Source organism: Periophthalmus magnuspinnatus, chromosome 4 (genome assembly GCF_009829125.3).
Source record: "Periophthalmus magnuspinnatus isolate fPerMag1 chromosome 4, fPerMag1.2.pri, whole genome shotgun sequence".
In the NCBI taxonomy this organism is placed as follows: Eukaryota; Metazoa; Chordata; class Actinopteri; order Gobiiformes; family Gobiidae; genus Periophthalmus; species Periophthalmus magnuspinnatus.
In genome coordinates this window covers 9,862,364-9,884,759 of record NC_047129.1, presented here as the reverse complement: position 1 = coordinate 9,884,759, position 22,396 = coordinate 9,862,364, and the positions used below count along the sequence as shown (strand labels likewise).

Sequence of the window (22,396 nt, the reverse complement as noted above, 5' to 3'; positions counted from 1 at the left end):
CTTGTTATCATGACAACATGCAAACTATCCTTAACATATTTGTGTAATAAGTATTATAGATCCCTTTAGTAATGTTCTCAAATCTATACATCTCATTTTAAAGCTTGAATATTTAGTTTAATGTATTGTCTTGTTTTACTAAGAGTTACGGTCAAATAGGGCTGTGGTAAAAATCAAAAGATCCATAGACCGCAATCTAAACTTTGGTTGATTTCAAGGATATGGCAAGTGCATTTTAATTGGCAGATCTACAGCCAATCCTGTGGCAGTAAGAGCGTGTGGTACTGAACAGGAGTCACTACTTCCTTGTTTAGGTGAGACAGGCTCTCTTTATGTCTCCTCACATGTCCTCACATTTCTCAAGTTTTAACATAAATTTGCAATTTGACTAAAAGTCCAGTCTCTCCTCCCCTCAGCTCCGTGTGTGCAGTACCAGCCCCCACTCCTCTCTGATCCAGCCCCAGCTCCTCCTCCTTTCTCTCTCCTCTTTTGCTTTTCATCATTATAATCCAAGTTATGGAAAGTAAACCACAGTTTTATCACCATTTATGAATGAAACTTGCTCCCTAATTTTCTACCGATAGGGGTAACGTGCACGCATGCAAGTGTTTCTCCCAATGGTGATAGTGGACACATGCTTTAAGGCTTAATATATTGTACAAACTCATTCCAAACTTTAAAAGTGGATTTCTCTGGAATTATTGGTCCTATCAACACAAAATAAAAACGAGTGAGTCCCTGCTCTTTATGCCTGTAGTCCACCTGTCTTATGTTTTCAATAATATGGAAGAAGATTGAATCTAAAACAGAGATCAATCAATGTAGGGGGAAAAAATTCCCCCCATATTGTTTTTTGTTTTTTTAACCTTTTCGCCCAGCCTTTTTGCTAGTCAAGTTCACCTTTTCAGTTAAAAAAGTATCTTGCTTGTAATTGAATGCAAACTCCTGACGGTGCACTTCTGCTAAAATCATTTTGGAGCGCCTCGGGTCTTCTCCTCACACATATAACGTTTACCCTCCAATCAGACTTTTACTAGAGTCTGACCTCATTTTGTTGTTGGTCCGTTCATTGATGACAAGCTCAATGGAATGTTCAAGAGACAACGAGATTCTGGGCCAGCAAAAGCTGAAATTTACAAGAAATAGTTGGGTACCTCAGATATAAGAAAAATTAGGCCAATTAAAATTTTTTTTAAATGGTTGGTTTGATTTGTGAAACAATGTACTGCTACTTTTACTACTACTTAGTGCACTGCTGCAACTTACCACTGTATCTCTTAAAGCTGCACTATGTAACTTTTCTGGTGTGGGGTCCACCCCTTTCTGTGTCCTTGGAGATGTTATTGCTTTGCCTGAAATGTTCCGCAGTATGCAGGTTAAGCATGTAATGCCATGCCACCAGGCCCAGTTACAGGTCATATCTGTGGACATGTGACTTTGCTCACAGTAAGAATCCATGCTTTCAAGGTAACCTTTTGATTGACTAAACACTAGATGAATAAGTTTAATGCCATATTGTGGCACTTTCCTTTCAAAGAAATAATATCTCAAACAGATGATGCACCCTCACCAAATAAGTTACATAGTGTACCTTTAAACTACTTACTTATTCATTATTAGTGGTTTAATCTAACCTACAAGCCCAGTCCAATAAGGGATGTTTCTAGTGGTGAACAGAGGCTGAAGGAAGATGTTTGAGAAGGTCTATAGTAAGATCTGTAAACCACTCACTTAAAATCCACTTCCTTTGCGCCTGGATAGTCATGACTGCTGCAGAAGTTGAACTATGCCCTTGAGCTAAATCTCAAATGCTGTGATATTTTAATGTCTTGAACAGTTTGTTGTAGATTTCTGAAAAGTCTGCCGCGTCTGTGACTGTGTTTGCCTCGACAATGCCTTTCATGTTCCTCATATCAGCAGTGCTTTCATCAGCTGGACCCCGCTGTGCCGTTTCAGGGGAGGGGTCCGGTCCGCCAGCCGGATTAGCGTCCAACTGCTGCTTGTCCAGAGTCTGATTCTGAAGGGGGTTTAAACAACCTCGCCAAACAAAAATGTGAGGCGCCCGTGTAGGGATAGGAACAGAATTTGGAAAAGTAGAGCTCCAATGGGGGAACCACTCTTCTCTTAGTTGTTTACTTTGCAATTAATCAGGCAACAATATTCATATTGACTGTGTCTTTTCCTAGTGTCCCATAGCATGGACTATGGACTTGCTATGTGCCTAACCCCTGTTTCAGGCTGGACTACTTTAAACTTAATGTAACTTTTCTGGTGGTGGGTCTGCTACCTGCTTGTCTCCATGGAGATGTGAATGTTCCACAGTTTGGGATTAAACTGGACTACGTTGCATTTATTCATTTTTATTGCTGAAATACCTTGAAAATCATGCATCTTCACTGTTAGTTCCCTCACCTCTCCACCGATCTGACCTGTAACTTGGCTCTATGGCATCACCGGCTTGTCTCAATGGAAACAGAAATGTTTAATGCCATACTTTGGAACATCCCAGGCAAAAGATTACTATGAAAAGAAACAGCTGGCGTATCCTTCACCAAAAAAGTTGCAAAGTGCACCTTTGCAGATGAACCCTTGGTAAATAACAAGAGTAGTAGCACGATGCAAAAATGGGATGATACACATGAAATTCAGAAGTCAATTGAAAACAATATTAAAACGGCTCCACAGTCACATGCTGATGGTCTGCTTAGCACAGTCAAATATATGCGTCATCCCCTCATACAAGTTATTTTCATGCATATATTTATCTTAGTTCATCAAAATGTAAAATATAAATACTCCTCAATGGCTTACCCCATTAATTTGCCATGAAGTGAATCCCTCAGAATGGGATTGCCCTGTGACATGCCTGTGTATATTTTAGGCCACGCCAGGTGCAAGTGTTTTGGGCTGGTTACATGATCTTAGGCCAAAGAGCTGTGATTGTATCAGGGTTATATGTGTGTGTGCGTGTGTGTGTCTGTGTGTCTGTGTGTCTGTCTCTCTGTGTGTCTGTCTGTCTCTCTGTGTGTCTGTGTGTCTGTGTCTCTGTGTGTCTGTGTCTCTGTGTCTCTGTGTGTCTGTGTGTGGGATAGAGTCCAGGAAAGGTCACCATTTGGGTGGAGGTGCCAGGAATAGTGGTGTGAGATGCCAGTGTGTCTGTCATGTGATCCATCACACCAAAATACATGCAGTCCGGACATTTACATATAGTGACTAAGAGCAGACTAAACCAATGTTTTCTTGTTGTTCAGAGTTTACATAACAGGTTAGAATCTGGTATAACATTATAAATACTGAGGAGGTATGCTGTATGGTATCAAAGTTTACAGTAATTAGAAAAAAATGGAGGTGAACCAACAACATATTAGGTTGACTTAAAAACTTCCAATTAATGAATACATTTGGTGGTTTGGATAAAACTCAAAATAGAACGCTTATATATTTTTTCCATAATGGGTTACATATTGGGTGACCACCAATTAAAGGCAAGTATAGCTTACTGGTCTGCAATCATATGCTAGGCTAAATGATAACTTCTTCTACTACTACTACTACTACTACGGTATGGTGTCACCATATAGCCACATTTTGTGACACCTAAACCAGAAACGCAACCACTGCGTCCCCTTCTCTCCTCTCCCGTAAACACAATGCTGTTGCTGCTCTCTGGATCTGGGATGCCTGAGGGACAGAGCGCAGACTGGAGCCCCGTCGCCATGACAACAGCTTCTCTGAGCTGACACTGGGACGTGATTGGCTAAAGGCTGTTGGGGGAGGGAGAAGTAGGAAAACATCGAAAACAGTGCAAGAGAGACAGAGGCAGGAGCAAGTTAAGCAATGGGTAAAAAGGGAAAGACAAGAGAGGGAGGCGCAAATGACCCTGATATTGAGCCGCATAATACAATACATTTTGAGATCATCGCCGTATCCACATCACAGCAAAGTAACGATTAATTATAACACTTTTATTTGCGCAGAGTCGAAACCCTAGATCAACACACTGTGATTTACTCTGAAGTCCTCATTGTAATTTATCAATTTATGTGATAAATGAAGTGATTTTAATGTGAAATTTTTTGTCACCATCTTATTTATAATTACACAATCATAAGAGATCAATATATCGATAAATCACATTATCAGTATTAAAGATTGTTGCATGTTTTCTCATATTGTGCGGATCTAGTTTATTTCTTGTTTGGTCGAATGGTGGAGGGGAGGGGGAGGGGGTTGCGTGAGGCATACGCAGGAGCAGAAGGTCACTGTGTGTTAAAGGTTAGGGAAGCATCTGTGTAAATGATCCTCCATGGTCCTAATGATCACACACCATATATGACTACTCTGTCACTATGGCTTTTGTGTCCACAGGCTACTCCTCCACCAGTAATGGAACGTTTTACCCAATCATCTTGAAACCAAAACACATTAGTTATTGTTGTTCTGTTTTAGTTACAATCAAGTTTTTTATTAGATAAAATTGATTTTTTTTCTAGATTTAAGAGCACAATTGCATCTACACTGGGCAATTCTGGGGGACTTATGATCTGATGGTTCGTTGATTTGCTCAAAAAAAGGAATATCAACTCGACAGTTTGCCTTATCTGACTTAATTTAATGTCTTGATGGCTAATATGAGTTAATTTAATGTCTTGATGGCTAACGTTTCTTGGGTTTATACTGTAGAAACAATTAACACATTTTTTTTTAACAAAACGCAATATAAATACTTTCCGCTATATATTTCCCTAGCTACTAATCTAAATGCATGTAAACTGTAGCGTTCAATGAGGTGGAACTCGTTGGCGCCAAAACTCAAGTATTATGACTTCTCTAATATTTTATTTGATGTGTTTTCCATACAAGCAAACAAAACATCTGTGCTAATAAGCCACTCTCTGCACAGGAACCACAGTACTTTCTCATGATGTAAAATGTATGCTAGTGTTATAAAGGTACATGCCAGACGTATGAGTGATGTTCTTGGCATGAGCTCTATTGGCCTTTGTCGTGGCCCACTGTGAAAGTGGCGCTGATGTGGCTGGATTATTTGCCTGTGTTTGCATTTGCTGCATTACTGTACCTGCAGAGGGACCACTGAAATGCAGTGCACCATGTTTGTGTGGGGTTTGGCAGGCTGCCGGCTCTGCTCCAGGGGTTTGCTGCAAATCTGTGTTTTGGCGAATGGGTTGGTTTTCCAGCATGTGTCTGTGAGGGAATGTTGGGGCCAAACAATATAAAAGGTATGGTGCTATAACTATATTGAATTGGTAAAGTCTTTTAGGTGTTCGGGGTTAGGGGGCGGGGTTATGATTAGTCGGGTCCATTGAATTCCTGTTCAAAACTGCAGAACTGAAAGGCCCCATCTCTTCAAAGTGAAATTTCACCCCATCAAGCAGCAGATTTTCCTGTATTTTTATTGTTGGAAAATGGCTACGTGACATTTTAGAACCCTACATGTATGACCTGGACTTTTTAAAACGTCATTTTTCTGAGCACTCATGCCTCAAATGTTGGACAAAGTAAAATTACTCGAGCATGCATGAATCACTCAAAATACAACTTATTACTGATGTGCGAACACTATTATAACATGGTTAAAAAGCTAATGGATTCTACATAATATGTATCCTTTAATCAGGTCTTAACCGGCCTTTCTGACACTGTAATAGCCAATATTAGTCTATCTATTTGTGATACATTGCATATTTTATAGTTCCCAGCGAATAGATCTTCCCTCCATCCAGTCATCTATATACTGACTAATGTGGAGGAGGGGGCACCCGTGTCTTCATGAATAAGATCTGGGGCGCTACATGCTGTTTGTATATGTCTGCTGTGCGTCTCTAACCACAGCTCACACTGGGGCAAGTCTCAGGCTGCGCTGGCACATGGGCCGCGGTAGGATCATTTTACACACACACTCTCTCTCACACACACACAGACACAGACACAGAGGGGGAAACGTGAAGGAGAGGTTAGCCCTAAATCAGAACCAGAAGTGGAGACAGGAGCAGAACACAGGGGGGTTGTGCTTAGTCTAGGGCAAAGAGATGAATTAGAATGTAGGGGCAAGTGGGGTTGTTTTAGAAGAGGAAAACACCCTCCTCCTTACAACATAAAACGTAAAGCTATTTCACATTGCTACCAGTAAAGAAAATGTAGTATTGAATTAAGACTTAAAAAAAACAGGAAAATGACTTGAGAAATTACAGCTAAAAAGGCTTACAGCTCAACATGCATACTATACTATACTTTATCTTGCATTTCTGCCTGCATCTTGGTTGGGTTCCAGTTAATTCCTATTTGCAAAGGTAGCTTGAGTTTACGTCATTTATTTTCACATCAGAAGAGTAAATTTATGCAAAACACAGCACAACACTTATCCATAAAGAAAATGACTTTAGGTCTTAAAAGGCCTGTACCTGATTTCAAACCATTAACATGTTTTAGTTTAAGGTTTAGCCCCACGAAACAGAAACAACTGTCAGGGATAGTATCATGCAGTTGTTTCCTTATAGTTCTCTGATCTCTGCTTGCTCTTTGCTTTTTTCTCTTGGAAAATGCACCATGACAGAGGATGAAGTGTCTGGGATAATGTCAGGCAGTTAGTCTCCCATGATTCTTACTAACAATGTGCCTCATTGGACAAAAAGAGGTGACTTCTGTTAGTAGCTTCTGTATTAGTTATTAACAAAGAAAATATTTTGTAAAATGAGTAGATTATATTTTGTGTTTTTTAGGCTTATATTAACATATTTATCGTGAGACAGCCCTATACCTCCACCTTAATTGAGTTCCAGTAACTTCCTACATTTTGACACATTTTATTAAGCTGATCTCTCTTTGCTAATCCTTGTGTCACTGTGTACTGCCTGTATCACTCCTCTCTGCTTTCTGCTTTGTGTGTGCGCTGATGTGGTGATGTCCAGGCTGAGACTATGCTGGGGATATTTCTGTCAGACTCTATTTACTTATTGATGGCAACACTGGTGAGAGTTGCCCATGCCTACTCTCCTGCTCGTGTGAAAGAGAAAAGTGTGGTAGCTTGTGTTCCTGCCTCCCAAAGTAAATATTTCTCATGCGCCATTATTATGACAGTGGAGGCCTGACCCAGGAAGTCTCAACTCTTTGACCTCCGAATAGTCAAGCAGGAGTACTCTTGTCTGCCTTCCAAAAGCTTGTGTCACTGAAATGGAAGTTTAAATCATCTCCCAAAAAGGTGCCGCTGCAAGCTTCAGCAGGCTACAAGCAAAAGCTGCCTGGCAACCCCAATAGTTACTCACAGCAAGAATGCACAAAGCGTGTGTTAATGTCCGATATCATTGTGCGCAGTGGGACGGCCTGAACTCGGGGAGCTCTTCGACTGGTGGTCTGGAGGTCAGAAGGTCGTGCTTAGGCTGTTTATCTTTCTGTGTGTATCCTAGTGACAGACTGGGGGAGGGGCTAATTGAGGTAGACAGGTAAATAGCATATCAGCCTGTGTAGCACAGTGGAAAACTAGTATTTCTCACGGAACTAGTTTTTCTAATTATACCATTTTGCATGTGTAGGTGAAGGTCAAAAAGCGACACAAATTGATAAATGGAATGTGTTCATTGTAATTAAAGAAAATTTCGTTTTCATATTTACAAAGTGATGTTGATGGGCAAATTTCAATTAGGAAACTTATTAGAATCTTTAGAATTATTTATTTTTAGTGGGTGGGTGGTCTTGTTATGCTAAAAAGCGATTGCAATTACAACTAGTGGTTACATATGAAGACAGAAGGTGAACTGGAGGTCAAAGAGTCCTTTTTAACAGTCATGGGTGTGTCTTGTCATTATTCTGTCATCTTCGAACAGCCTTAATAATATATGTGTTATTACCTAGGGGCTTCCTATGAGTAAAACAAAAGATTGAGTGTACTTCTCTGCTCTTGGCCTGTTCCTGTTTGCATGATGTCATAAGCCGGGCATTCGCTGACACATAAAACAATATGTACTGAGTGAAATGTAAACCAGAGCGGTAACACGTTTTGCTCTTGCTTGGTCCCTGGAAGCCGCAGCACCCCCTTATCCCATTTTCTGCTTATCAGCTTCGTGCCAACACTCCCTTGTCTCTTATACCTCCTCCTCCCTTATTTGGCCTCTCGCTCTCTCACTTTTTTCATGCTTTTATTTACTTGCTTGTCCGATCTCTTGCTGACCTCTTCTTGTCTTGTTTTTCCTAACATCCTTGCATTTTCTTGTCTCCGCGGCATGCCCCAGGGCTCTCAGTGGGGCCTACAGACCAACCATTGTCTGGGGAAATCCTCCTCCCTCTCCTTCTCCTCCTCTCGCTGCGGTTTGTGTCTGGCAGGAGGAGACAGGAGAAATGAGGTGCTGCTTGGCTCCTGGGTCCTCAAGGCCACTGGATTTAAAATCTCAAAACAGGACCAACCACAAGACCTGAACTCGGGACAGCTGACTAGTGCTAAACATGGCCAAATGAACATATGTGTGAAGATGCTACCTTAAAACGGAAATGCATATAACTATTATGTTAGGTACTTAGATAATATTGAAGTAAAATTCAACAAACTACCAATGATGGCAAGTTTACCTTTTATGGAAAGGTGATGCTTCTTATATGTATAGTTATTCTAATGTATTTTCCTGTTGGTGACTTTCCAGGCGGAGGTGGTCCACATGCTGTTGGCTCTGGGATTCAAAAATTAAAATTAGTAACTTGTGTTCATTTGTGTCTCGCACACCCTGCCCCCCAGCGTCTGGCGCTCAGGAGGACTGCTCCTTTGGGACTGCCTCCTCTTCCTGCTTTGGCCAACACACACACACACATATTCACACAACACACCCATGGCTCTAAAATAGAAATGGGGTGAGTGGATCAGACTGGCGTGAGATGGTTTTAAATGTCTGGTCTGCTCTAAACATACATGCTAGACTTCTGCCTAGCCTTTCATAGCTCTCATTGTTACAATTGCAGCAGTATATGTACAGTTGCATTTGCAAACGGACTTTTTATACTGTGTGTAGTATTTACCCTGCCTATTCCCACTATTAGCCCATTATGCAGATTAATATATGGTAATACTTTAACTGTTTCAAGCTAAAGACGTCTGACTTTGCCTTTGAGGTCCACGCATTGCCTGAGGCTTTGTGGAGTATGCACATCTCCACTGTAAAAGCTCTGTGCAGTTTTTATGTTCGCTGTATACAGTACCAGCACTCCCCTCACTTTTTCATCTCACACCTTCTCTGCGCGGCAGAAATAAAATCCAGTTACATGAACAGAACATGAGAGGCAGGAAAAAAAGTGAGCAGGAGAATATGAAAGAATGCCAAAGAATAAGGAGGAGGTAGATATAGCTAACAAGGTTGCCAGAGACTCTTTTCATTTTTAATGGTCCCGTAGGAGGTCTGGCTGATAAAGTGTTATGTTATATTATTAAATCTTGGCAAAGTTTATATCTGCAACAGATTCCAACAGTAGCATGTGTGAAAGTTAGTCCATGGACTAAGGACTATCTGACAGTTGAGAGCATTCAAACATGAGCAAACACGAGGATTACATATTACATAAATTTTGTAGTTACTCCTGGAATAGCCCATACCAAAAATGACTATCTCCGGATCAGTTGTACTTGATGTATTGATCTCTGTGGCACCAACCAAGTTTTTCTGTGTGTTGTCATACGGATGGTATGGAACTTCCACGGTATGATAACCGTGACCAAAAATACCACGGTATGACGGTATACTGTGAAGAAAACAAGGGACTAAAAATATGGTAGTATATATTGCTCCTAGGTTATGCTTTGGTGTGCAGAGCTTTGGTAAAACACAGATCAATTATTCTAGGATAGACATAAAGGCAAGGCAAGTTTATTTGTATGGCACAATTTGTACAAAAAGTTATTCTAAGTGCTTTACAGAATAAGAAGGACATTAAAATCACACAAATCAAAACATAAATAATCACAAATAATCATCATTAAATTAATATTAAAACAGAAGAGTGCAGAATAAAAACCTTTCAGTCATATGCACATCTAAACAGAACCATTTGGAGCCTGGATTTAAACATTGTCAAAGTAGAGGTCTGTCTCACATCTTCAGGAAGATTGTTCCAGGTTGTAATTGCATAAAACTGAAACGCTGATTCCCCATGTTTAGTCCTGACTCTGGGCACCAGCTGGAGGCTGGTCCCTGAAGTCCTCAGAGTATGAGATGGTTCATATGGCACAAACATGTCATAAATGGGTTTAAATATTATCAAATATATTATAAAATAACATACTGTAAAATCCTGTAGTGTTTAATGTGTAGTTTGACCAAATCTAATTATAGAATCAATTGAGTTTTGCTGGCAATTTAAGCCAATGATGTGCTTCTGTTCATCAATTACCTGCGTGGGTTTATTACTTTATTATGCAATACTTAAGTGCTGTTCATGTCCGCATCATGCAAAAACGGCTTGGATATAGGAGCCAGATTTTATCCTTTGAGCTGTTTGGACATAGTTTAAGGAATGAAAACGTGCATAAGAGCAGAAAGAATGATGATGTGAGGTGCCACTCTCAACACGTCTTTGACAGAGCCATGTGCTTTTTATTTTCACTTTCCGCATGCAACGATTTAGCCTGAAAGAGCGCATTCTCTCACGTACCTGCGTGAGTAAACGAGTGAAGTCCGTGCATTCTGTGGATGCAGTGGAAAACCGTTTGGCACTGCCTGAGCGTACGTCTCCTTTCTGTACTGTAGATCTCTGATATACAGACACTATATCAGCTCTGAACTTTATTATGCTTTTAACAAAAAGGCTAGCGGATTAGCTCTTAGCTTCATGCATGTTTACAGGAGCACATGGGTGCTCTGTGTCGTGGTCCGCATCGGTAGAATGTGGGGTGCAAATGGGGTAAAGAGGGGAGCAGGGTATAGAGTGTGGCCCTAGGGACCACATCAAGAGCAGGTTTTAATGAAGAGTATAAGGGGCTTAAATGATGCTACTGTGAGGAGCAATGCTTTTCCCACAGTCCCAGTGAAATAAATGTGAGGTGTCAATACTATTAGAAACCCTTTCTCACGGTATTAATACCATGGTGTATCATTATATATTGTCTCATCCCTTTTGTTATTCTTATCATTATCTGACCATATATTTTTATGCATTGAAAGTCCACGTGACAGTGATGGAACAGTAATTCAGTAATTAGTAATTCAAATAATCTAGGCCAACATATATATCTAAACAAGTCGATACTACTCAAACTTAAATATTTTGATTTCACTGTGTTTTAACAGCTTCATCAACACTGGATGAAGAGCAGACCATTTTGAGTTTAGAACAGTTGTAATCCATGCTATGGAGACAGAGTAAATGTTGACCAATGTTATAGTGTAAAAGGGCAGCTGATGAAAGACGCTGGTGCTCTTTGATACTGAGGCACTGACGTGACCCTGCCCTGCACCACTGGCTCACAGTGCTTGACATTTATTTACACTTGTCCTGAAGAAGAATCCTAGAAACTCATTGCTGTCTCTTACTCTACAGTGAAGGATGTGAGCTGCATGTGCTGTCACCTGTGAAGTGGCCTTTCTGTGGATGATCTACTGTGTTTCCTGATCTTTAACCTGTCTGATCTGTCCAGCACAGTGGGCACAGAGCCTGCCTGGAGATGGACTTAAGTAAAAGCTTTGCTATAGCTAGAATGACTATCTGGTATTAGAAGTGGGAGATTGCAATTCATGTTTTATATAAATTTGAATATTGAGTATATCATCTGTAATAAAAAAAGAAATTACCTCAAAAGAGACATTGTGTAATCTGTAGTGTAAACGAGGGTATAAAGCAATATTTCTGCCCTTTTGTGGTTAATTTTTTGGCTTTTATGGTTCACGTTTTGTGATACCTCAACCAAGACTTTTTACAGGCACATTTTTGCACATTCCTGATACTTTTCTAAAATATTGTCTGAATATTTCAATGTTTATATTCAAGTAGACTACTGGCTTGAGCAGCAGGTTATTGAAATTTGTACTCCTCGTGCTTGAACTTGACATTATTTTTTGCTTGCCCACTTTAGTCCCACTTTTGACCAATACTAATGATGCATGTGCAATGGTTGGTCACTATGCCACTGGTTAGCCGAGTTTACAGTTATCTTAAGCCACTGTCATGACCTCACCTTTTTCATAATGCACTCCTAACTGTGCACTTTCCATTATTCCTTAATTAGCAGCATTAATAACCTTCAATTAGGCCTATAGCTTTGCCTCTTTCACTCAACCATGTATACGGTTTGGTGTAATTATGTGTGTGCGGAGCGGCGTGAGGGCGACACCCTGTTCTCCGGGTTCTCTCACGGTTTTTCCACCCAACACCAAGCGCCTAATGAGGGAGTGAAAGGCCACTGGTGAGGGGGCGGAGGCTGGCCACCACTCTGTACACATGTGTATCTATGGATGTGCGTTTTGTAATTAAAGAGCAGTTGCAAGAAGGGGGTGACTGGTTAGAAGGGGGTCACCAGTGCGAGCAGCAGGCCATATCCAACCTTTGGTCATTAAGCACAGACACAGCCAATAAATGCAAGTGCAAATGTGTGTGTGTGTGTTTATGTCAATAGACCAATTGGTTTTTCACTTAATGCATGTTGTACTCGTTTTATACATGTCACATTTGTTTAAGTTGACAGCTTTGCAAGTGGATGGAAAGCTTCCTGTGTTTATTGAGCATATAAAATAAAATTATGCTTGTTTTGCTATAGTCTGGCCTCATATATTTGCAATTATTTACAACAGGCTGCTTAAACTATGCAGACCATATTCGCTGCTATTGAGAATGCAGTGCTACCTCTTTGAAAATATACTAAATATTAATGTGTGAATTTTTTGCTAAACATCATAAACCAGTTAGTTAATTCAGTTACATATAGTGTCACAATTGTCATTTACCCACTTAGATAAAATTGTATATTAAGTGCAGCCATTAGAGTTTGGTGATATTGATATAAAATCTTACTTTTTGGGAATTTCCTGATGACAATATTCATATGTCAGTCCAATAGAATGTGTTAAAACTTGTCTTTACATATATTGATTGAGATTTAACTATTCAAACTGAAATCACTGTAAAATTACCCACAGAAGTGCAGGTATATCTCTTCATACCCTGATTTGGAAGTTTAGATAACTTAACTAGTTTTCCATTTACATTTAAAAAAAAAAAATCTTTTTTGTAATAAGCAATATTCTTGATATTCGAAATTCGCATACCTTCACAACTACATTTATCAATAATTTGAATAACCTGCACACTATCAACAACCATGGATATTCTTGGGGACTTGAAAATACACATTTGTCCAACTTTGTAATCTTAATTGTCTGCTTGTACTGTATGAGCTTACAATTTATCACATTACATTACTATAGTGAGATCAGTGCTCTTTCCCTTCATCTTGCTTGAGGTGTCTCATTATGTACATCCAAACAAATGTGTATTCCTTGTTAATGTGCAGTGTTGTCTCTAGTCTCAGGTAGTGTGTGTGTTTGTGATTGCTTTGCCCGGTAGGCAGCAGCACAAGAGAAGGCAGGTGCTCCGGGCAGCAGGGGGAAGAGCTGGCTTATGTTCCCCAGCCACAGTGATCTCCCCTTGGGCATTTCAGCTCCGAGCGATGCCATAGTTAGCTCGGGGGCTCTCTCCTGGCTTATAAGCCCCAGATGATGATGCAGAGTTGTAGAGGAGTGGTGGAAGAGAAAGGGGTGTGTGTGTTTGTTTTTGCTGGCGTGTTCTGTGGGGGATCCCAACCAGATTTGTTTACTGGTAATTAATTCACCTGATTGACATAACAGCTGCTGGAGCTATGGGAAGGTGGCAGCATAAGTCTGTATTAGCTAGCTGTATGTGCACGCATGAAAAGCTATGGCCTGTGCACCCATCAGCCATAATATTATGACCATCTACAGGTAAGATGAATGACGGATTATGACTTCAATATGGCACCTGTTAGTAAGCAGTGGCATTGTTGGAGTATTTGTCAGGACCTTTTTTGAATAAAGTTGGACGTTTGAGATGTATGTTTCAATCAATTGGGGCTATATATTTTACCCTGTTTTAGGTTTCCCCTCAGACAGACATCCATGACAATAGAGTAGAGTAGAGTAGAATGTGTAGAAGAGCTAACTATACTTTCAATCCTATGTATGTGTGGAGTATCTTTCAGAAGGCACCAGTAAAGATTGTTCCGGTTTCTTTCATATTCTGTATTGTTATGGCAGTCCTGTGGAATCAAAGTGCAAAGGTCAACTAAAACATTAAACAGAATGGTATTAAATGTCCTTCATGCCTCTACATTTGTACAATATACTGTCTGTAGTATATATCAAGGACACATTCTTATATTCTGTGTATCTGTAGTTGCTTTGATAGGAATGGGGATTCAAGCAAAAACATTGTATACTGTTGTATACAATAAGTAAATGGTACAGACTTGTGTCTTTGAATAGTGCACACAAGTAGGTTATGGCAGATTTAGGCAGCCTGAACTCCCACGTAGCCTGGCAGTGCACTAACAGAGCAGTGTCAGTGTTGTTGTGGCCAGCAGGTAGCGGTGTGTTGGCCGGCTTGTCTGGACCCAGATAACAGCAGATCCATTACCCCCTGGAAGCCCAGGTCTGATCACGGCTCAGATACAGGCGCTCACTCACTGTCTGTGGGCCATGCAGCCGGCCGCTTGGCTAACTCCCCTCCGCTGTGGGCTAGAGTGGATCACAGGCAGGTGGCAAGGGCCAGAGACCACATTCTGTTACATTAAAGAGGGAGTATCACACTTCTTTGGGGTATTAATTTTTAACACTTATCATATTTAGATCCCCATGTTACCTTTTATTGTATTGAAATGCTATTGCCAAAAATAACATATAAAACTGTTAAACTAGTTTTTGACGCACTGACTCTCCACTCCCTAGATCCTTAACATAAACACAATAAATGCAATGTGTAATTCAGTTCTTCCAGTAACATTTGAGAGAAGACTGACAAATAAATTGCTGGACTAATACAAGAATCACATGCATTTCACAACATTTTGTAGAGGTTTAATTAGGATAGTAGGTGTACGAATCTTTGTGATTTCATTGCGATTGTGTAACCCTAGATTTCCCAAACATTTTCAGTTCATTTATAACACGCACACACACCTGGGCGAAAGATGGCGATTGGGACTATCTGTGGACAGTTTTAAGCCAATCCAGTAGAATAGATAGTTGAGGCAAACTTAATTTAAAGAGTTGGGAAAAAGACTGAATAAAATCTGCAGTAAATTATAATGAAATAAAAAACGTGACATAAACACAACCTTTTTGACGGTATAAACCTTCATGCTGTCAAACACCTCCGGTTTGCTTTGAAACATGAATAGAGTTCGTTTTCAAGGCGATCCGGTTTGTGTTAAGCAGCATTCACGGACCACTGCCACAGAACAGATAATAAATTATTTAACTCGAGAAAATAGCCACTCTTTAATTGGTTTTTTAATTGATCCAATATTCAATAAGCCATGTAAAAATTTGTAAAATAGATAAAGGTCTTATATTGTGTCCCCTCTGACCAGCGCCCATTGTACGTAGAACGATCACAATTTCAAACATTATGGGGATGATGGTTGGCCATGAGAAGTTATCATTTAAACATTTTCTCTTGCTGTGGTTTGAATTTGGCTTAAACCTGCTGTTAACCTTAAAATTTGTCCCATGATAACCCAGCGTTGATATTTACATACATGAACAGAAAAGTATTTCTTCAGTATTTGCTTCCATTGAACAATTTACATTCTCCAATTCACTGAAACACAAATCTTATTATTCTAATGGTGATGTTCACAGACCATGCAAGTATGGGAACCTACAAACACAGCACTGTGAGGTAGTATGGTAAACCACTCTGCCGTGATGCACAATGTCAGTCAAATGTTCCAGTTCTGAAATTAGTGTACAAATTGACTTTAAATACGAAAGTGAACCAAATAAGCTGTATTTAAAGAGTTGTGAAAGTGAATCGAGCAAGGACTTGACTCCACTATTATGGTATTTGTTTGGCCAGTAAAAAAAGGGAAAAGGGAGTAGGATGATGGCAAACAGGTCAACGATCAAACCCGGTCTCTTTTCTACTCCCCTCTCTGTTTCCATCTTTCCATTCTCCTCTTGTTTTTATTTTCCCTCCCTGCCTCTTTCTCTCTCTCTCTCTTCTCCTCTCTTTCTCTCGTTCACTGCGCTCTGGCCATGCTGATGATTGACGGCCCGAGGGTTTTAATGGGCACTGGAGAGCTGGAGCTGAGGTCGGGGTTGTCATGGCAACACGGAGAAGGGGCCCTTTTGCTGCTGCCGCTTCACCTGAGACACACACACAAGCGCACACACACGTATCCAAGCCACGCGTAGTTACATGTCGGTACCACTTCTTCCATTGAGTCCTGTGTATACTCTCTCCTTTTGTCTTCTGAATCCTGTCTCTACACTGATCATGGTACATAATGCTTTCTGATGCTCCACAGCTGCTCGGGCTTGTGTTGTGTGTGTGTGCAAATATACACCACTTAACATCCTATTATTTCTTCGGGCCGATGTTCAATAATAGCTCGCAGTCGAAATGCTTAATTGGGTCTATTTGAGGTCAGCAGTGTCTCTAAGAAAAGTTGCTCGTTCTTCTTCCACTGTCTGACATAGACCGTATCCCTAGGATGAACCAGCACCCACACACATGCAAACATATCCCCCTGGGTTTTAGAATAATCTGGCAAAATGTTCAGAGCAGTTGTGGTTAAATGTGCAATTTTATATTTGAAGGATGGTTGGTTGGCACAGAGTATATTTTATAGTTTGGAATGGATTGAAGAATGAGGTCTTCTCTTTGGCTTGTCACTCTAAAATAGAATTACTTCCTAGTCATGGAAATGCTTTACAGATTATCTACTGGTGTGTTGAATGACAGTATGTATGGAAGTAATATAGTAAAAGAAGCAACAAGTGATTTGGCATAGCGAGAAACAACGTTGTGCCACATGGGCCACTTGGCGTGTTTCAGTTTGAACGGTTAGAACAACCAAAACCTGTAAGATAATCAATCCTTCATATTAAGAGAGAAGTTGCCTGCTATGCCTGATGCCTTTTTTGCCTGTGACATTTTTATCAATAAATTAAATTAGTTATCCTCATCTCTGGCATGTATTCAAAAGGATGAGCACCAAATGAGAGCAAAAAACATCTTTGTCCTAGCTGATTTATGTCTGTGTTGGGTAGATTAAGGTTAATTACAGATATTAATAAAATAAAAGTAATACTCGATTGTGACGGTATTTAATTTGCTTTTATGCCTGTAAATTTGGCCAGTCATAGCACAGCCCAAAAGAATAGAATTTTAGCTTCTAATTATGGTCCTGTCTTATTTGCTGCTTTATAAACTTTTAAACTGTACTGTTGGGTTTCAGAGGACATCGCAGTATTCTATAGGCAAATGGTACACAATGCAGTCAATTGACATTACTGTCTGGTAATATCACATTGTAGAATCTGAAAACCTCCAATTAAGTGCACATTGGCGTATAGCATAAATGTATAAAGTCTTTATGAGTCTTTATCTCTAAACAGACTGACATTATATACCTCCCATGCACACACATTTTGCCTCCTCCGCTGGTCCGTTCTTCGCTTACTGACCTGTCGCTGCCCTTTCAAAGAGCACTCCGTCTGTGTTATTTACCAGGCCTGTTTGTATAAATGTCTGTCTCGATCTGGCCGTGTGAGTCCAGTGGATATGTTCATGTCCACACTGCAGTCCTCAGATTCACGCCTTGTTACCCATGTGACCATGTAGTATGTGTGTACGGACGCAGGGATGTCTGTGTAAGTCTATGGGAGTGTATTTGGATCATGGCCACAGGGCTGTGTAAGTGCCTTAGCCAGTTATAGAGGGATCATTGAAATGATCGGAGGTTGGACAAGACCACAGATAACATTTTGGGAAAGAAATTGTTTGGAGTAAATGTGCATAATGTTTGAGATTGCTGGATGCTGAGATTTAACAAATGTGTTTTTTCTTGGATAACTTTTGGCAAATATATCTGATTAGTCGGTAAACACGGTAAAATTCTTATAATGGATGTTGTAATTAATAGATGCAATTCATAATTTCATTTACTACTTTTCCTTTTACTGAAAAGTTAACATACTGTATACCAATTAGTTTATTCTATATAAGATACTAATTATGCACTAAATAATGACCTGTATGCACTGGTTTCCAACTTCATTCACTATTTTATATTTTATGCAACAATGTTTATTCATGTTGCCATTTTTTAATTTAAAGTTGCCTTGTCAAATAAGTGGATCCTACATTTTAAGAACATGTTTTCCTTTGTTTTTCGTGACGCGCTGACCAAAGCATAACTAATACTGCTGCTAACTTGACTGCCTCTAAAGAAAACCAGAGCACTGAGCTGCACATCTGTCTCCTCCTGATGTTGAAAACCATGATAATTGAGTAGAAAAATGAAGGATTTGTTGCCAGGAATACATTTAGGAGGCATGCTCAAACCAGGACGCAGACAGGGTAGAAGATGATGTAACACATTTATATTCTTATCCATCAATAAAATGCTAGCAGTTTATGATTGATATTTGTATTGATGTTACTGTAGCTCAGAGGTTTGTGGTTTCGGTCTAGACTTGGCAAATCGGACCAAAGCGTGTGTTATGAGTTGGAGGCGTGCTGTGATTCTGTCAGACTCTCATTGTTCATATCCTTATGGCTGTGGAGCAGTGACAGCTTCTTGCCCTGTTTTAACATGCAGCCTGCTCTATAAAAGGCTCCATCGATTTGTCTGTCTGTTGTGGTCGGGCATTGAATAGTATAAACTAGTTCCCCCTACAAGCCTTAACTTTCAGCTGTGTCTATCATGAAATAACTGGTGACTACAGTTCTTTTATTTGATTTAATAATAAGATAATCAGAAGAGGATTTATTGTTGCTTAAAAATTCCACCTATCTTGTATAACTACCACTATCTTAATCCTGTGTGATTACTTGATTTGAGTTATTGCTTGAGTAAAAACTTAAGTAAAATCAACCAATTCTTTCTCTATTGTATGATTATTTTTTGCACTACTTTTGGTTTCTGTTACTATGCCTGTTACTACTACTACTCCTGCTACACTTAGTAGGACTGTGGCTACAACTAACCACTACTAACTGTTCCTTGAGTCTCACTGTTCTGATATTGGTGGAAAACTTCCTCATAATGATTACTTCACTGTTGAAAACAATTGTATCGGTCAAAAATGCCTCTTGCTCTCTGATCTGTTTTAAGACAGATTATTTTGACTATCCTCCAATCCTTCTTATTGTCCTCAAGCTGTTTTGGGCCTTTACACACAGATATCAAGTCCTAATTGTTGTTTTGTTTGTTCTTGCAGAGTGCGGCTGCAGCCCCCAGTCCAGTGATGGGTAACATGCCACCCAACGATGGTATGCCAGGAGGACCAATGCCCCCAGGGTTCTTTCAAGTAAGACCCTCCCTCACACCATCCCCTCACCCCTCTGCCAGTGCTAAGCCAATCCCTCTGTCTCCTCCTCCTTTTTAGCCTCTTTAACTGTCTTAATCCCTGTCCAGATGTGTTCCCCTCTCTCCGCCCCATATGTCCAGGCCTGTTAACTGCTGCTGTTCTCTCTCCTATGCTCTAAATCATCTATAATATTCTGTATGTTTATATGCAGCACAACTTGAGAGTATGCTCAAGGCTACAAAATGCCATCACGTTAAGATATCTCACTTTTTATGAATTTACAAGCACAAGAGAATCTACGACTCCAATCAGGCTAATGCTGCATTCAAGTGGTCTTTATATTTGCCAACAACATACCCTAAATGTTTGCGGAAATGAATGCTTCTATTGCCGTTTGGTGTGATCATGTAGTGCTCACTTTTTGATGTTATATTGATCCAATACAAAGCACATTTAAACTTGGTTCCTTGCAAATAGAAGTAAATGTCATCTCGTATCATCAATTTGAAATGATCACTACATAGGGGTTGCAAGAGGCACAAACCAAATCAATCAGCAACCAAAAAAAGTGACAAAGTATTATTTATTTTTACTACTTTTAAATGCATATTTAGTTTTTCCCCTTTTTGCCCCTAAAACTCCCAAATTACTCCAGTTGTATTGTAGTCAGTTCTTCCTTACCGATTTCGATACAACAATAACATTTTTATATAACTGATGAATTTAAATGAATTTACCATTCAAAAACTATTCCAGGACAAGGTTGAACTTCCGTCTTGAATTTCCAGCTCCCAACAATGAAGGTTGAATGTCATTTTTGTATCAATTAGTATATGGGTACTACTTCTTATTATATATTTTTACCTGTACTATATATACGAGCCTACTGATTGTGTTGTTAAAGACCAACCTAACAGTAGAGTGATGTGCAGAGGAGTGTTTTCGCTGGTCTGGGTGGCTTCACTAATTCTTCCTGTCATCGCAGCTCTCTGAAGGCTGTCTCTGAGGCTGGCGAGGTCACACACACTTTCTCTATTTTCATCACACATATCCCATCGCCCCCTCCTCCGTCTGTCTCCTTTTGCAAACACGTGCTCATAAAAGCCCTATCTGACACTCTGACACACATTAAACTAGTAACACGTTTGAATATTGAAGGTTTTTAAATATCTGTGCCCCAATGATTCTCGGCATACCGCTCCAGGTGAAAACAAAACTGAAGAAAGAATGGCACTTGCGACTGCAGCGCTTACAATATCACAGGGAAACTTTCCTTTATGACATTAAAGACAAAAGCTTGTGCTGTATGGCTCATACAAAAGAGAAAAATATGAAAGACTACTCAGTTTCAAAAATGTTAAAACAGTGTAGAGCGGCAACGTGGCAGTAAAAGGGTTTGTAAAGCTGTGCTATTAAGTCTTATTCACTCTTGAACTTATCAGGTATTGAAACTTCACTGTTACAATGCACTTGGGACAAAAGCGACACAATTAAATTCAAATGTTTTGTGATTGTATTATAATAAAGCAATGACATAATAATTTAAATGTGTAGTTTTGCCTCCTATAATAACAACTTCTCAAATTTGCATATCGGGCATTTAGTATACCTGTAATTTTCTGGTCTTTGTCAGTGCAGGTTGATTGACAGCATGTTGTAGAGAGAGAGGGGTCGCAGTGAATGTAAATGATGTATGAGTAGCAAGGAGGCCAGGGAGAAAGCTATCTGATGGGGCTGCGTGAGTAACATGTCTTTCCATAAATAGAGTGTGCCTGGCAGAAGACAGACACAGGCAGGACAGAGGGGCAGGACAGAAGGACAGGAGACTGTGGGATGGGTGTGTTTCTGCTCTTGTTTTCTTCACTGCTGAGCTCAGCTAATCACGGCAGCAAAGAAAACTTAACAGTCAAAAGAGGTTGCATTGACAACAGTAAAAAACATTTTTCACCTTGGTTCATTTGAACATGTTCATGTGCATAGGCCACGTAGTTGGAGATAAAAACACAATCTATCTGCATTTTCAAATGCAGAGAAATAAAAAAGACAATTTCTACCATAAAATTCTAGCCTACCCACCAGCTCAATATTAAATTATCAGTTTAAGAATGTTGTGATGTCACCTGAACACAACCGTTACACTCACAGTCTGGATAGTGCTGAGAACAGGAGTCTCGCTTTAACTATATTATTATACTGTAAGTCATTTATAATACAATGGTAAGCTTTGAACAAAAGTGATGAGGCTTTACACAACATTACACCACACCACTATTAATATATCAACAATTGTGAAGTGAATAAATGTTATATGTTTTATAATAATTTGGCAGATTACACTTGCACTAGGGATGTCTAGATTTCAGGTCAATCAATAGTCGTGATTATTCAGGTCACAATATAATAGTGAAACCTAAATAAAAAAAATATTGGGACAAAGGAAAAAATAAGTTATTACCAGTATTATGCTTTGTCTTTTTTATATTGCATTGTCTTTACTCAGCTTTTAATTCTCACACAATAATCTATTATACATGCTTATTGATGGAGGAATGTAGACACACATTGCTTTGCTGTGTTGATGACATTTACATCTAGACGATTTATGCCTGCAGCCCACACTAACTGTAGAAGTGGCTTCAGTATTTGCAGTTCCTTTTTACTCTCAGGTGAAGTATGAGAGGAAATTCCTGTCTTGAGATTTTACTCACAGTTCTCATCTCAGGGATGTTACGTTGGAAGTAAGGTCAGTTGATTCATAACTGCAGACATATTTATAGCATAAACCCTTCTATAGCACTGTGAATGGATTTTATTTTGTTCAGCAGAATTTCGCAACATGTTTTGGGAGATTTTTC

The 22,396-nt window shown here is 39.7% G+C and overlaps 1 protein-coding gene across 1 annotated transcript in view; it reads left to right on the top strand.

Moving 5' to 3' along the window:
• Window positions 1-22,396, top strand: part of ssbp4 (single stranded DNA binding protein 4) — a 62,322-nt gene that overhangs the window by 30,984 nt on the left and 8,942 nt on the right. The window contains exon 5 of the mRNA XM_033992024.2: window positions 19,452-19,541. Within this exon, the coding sequence (XP_033847915.1) occupies window positions 19,452-19,541 (90 nt within the window). The remainder of the gene's footprint in view (window positions 1-19,451; window positions 19,542-22,396) is intronic.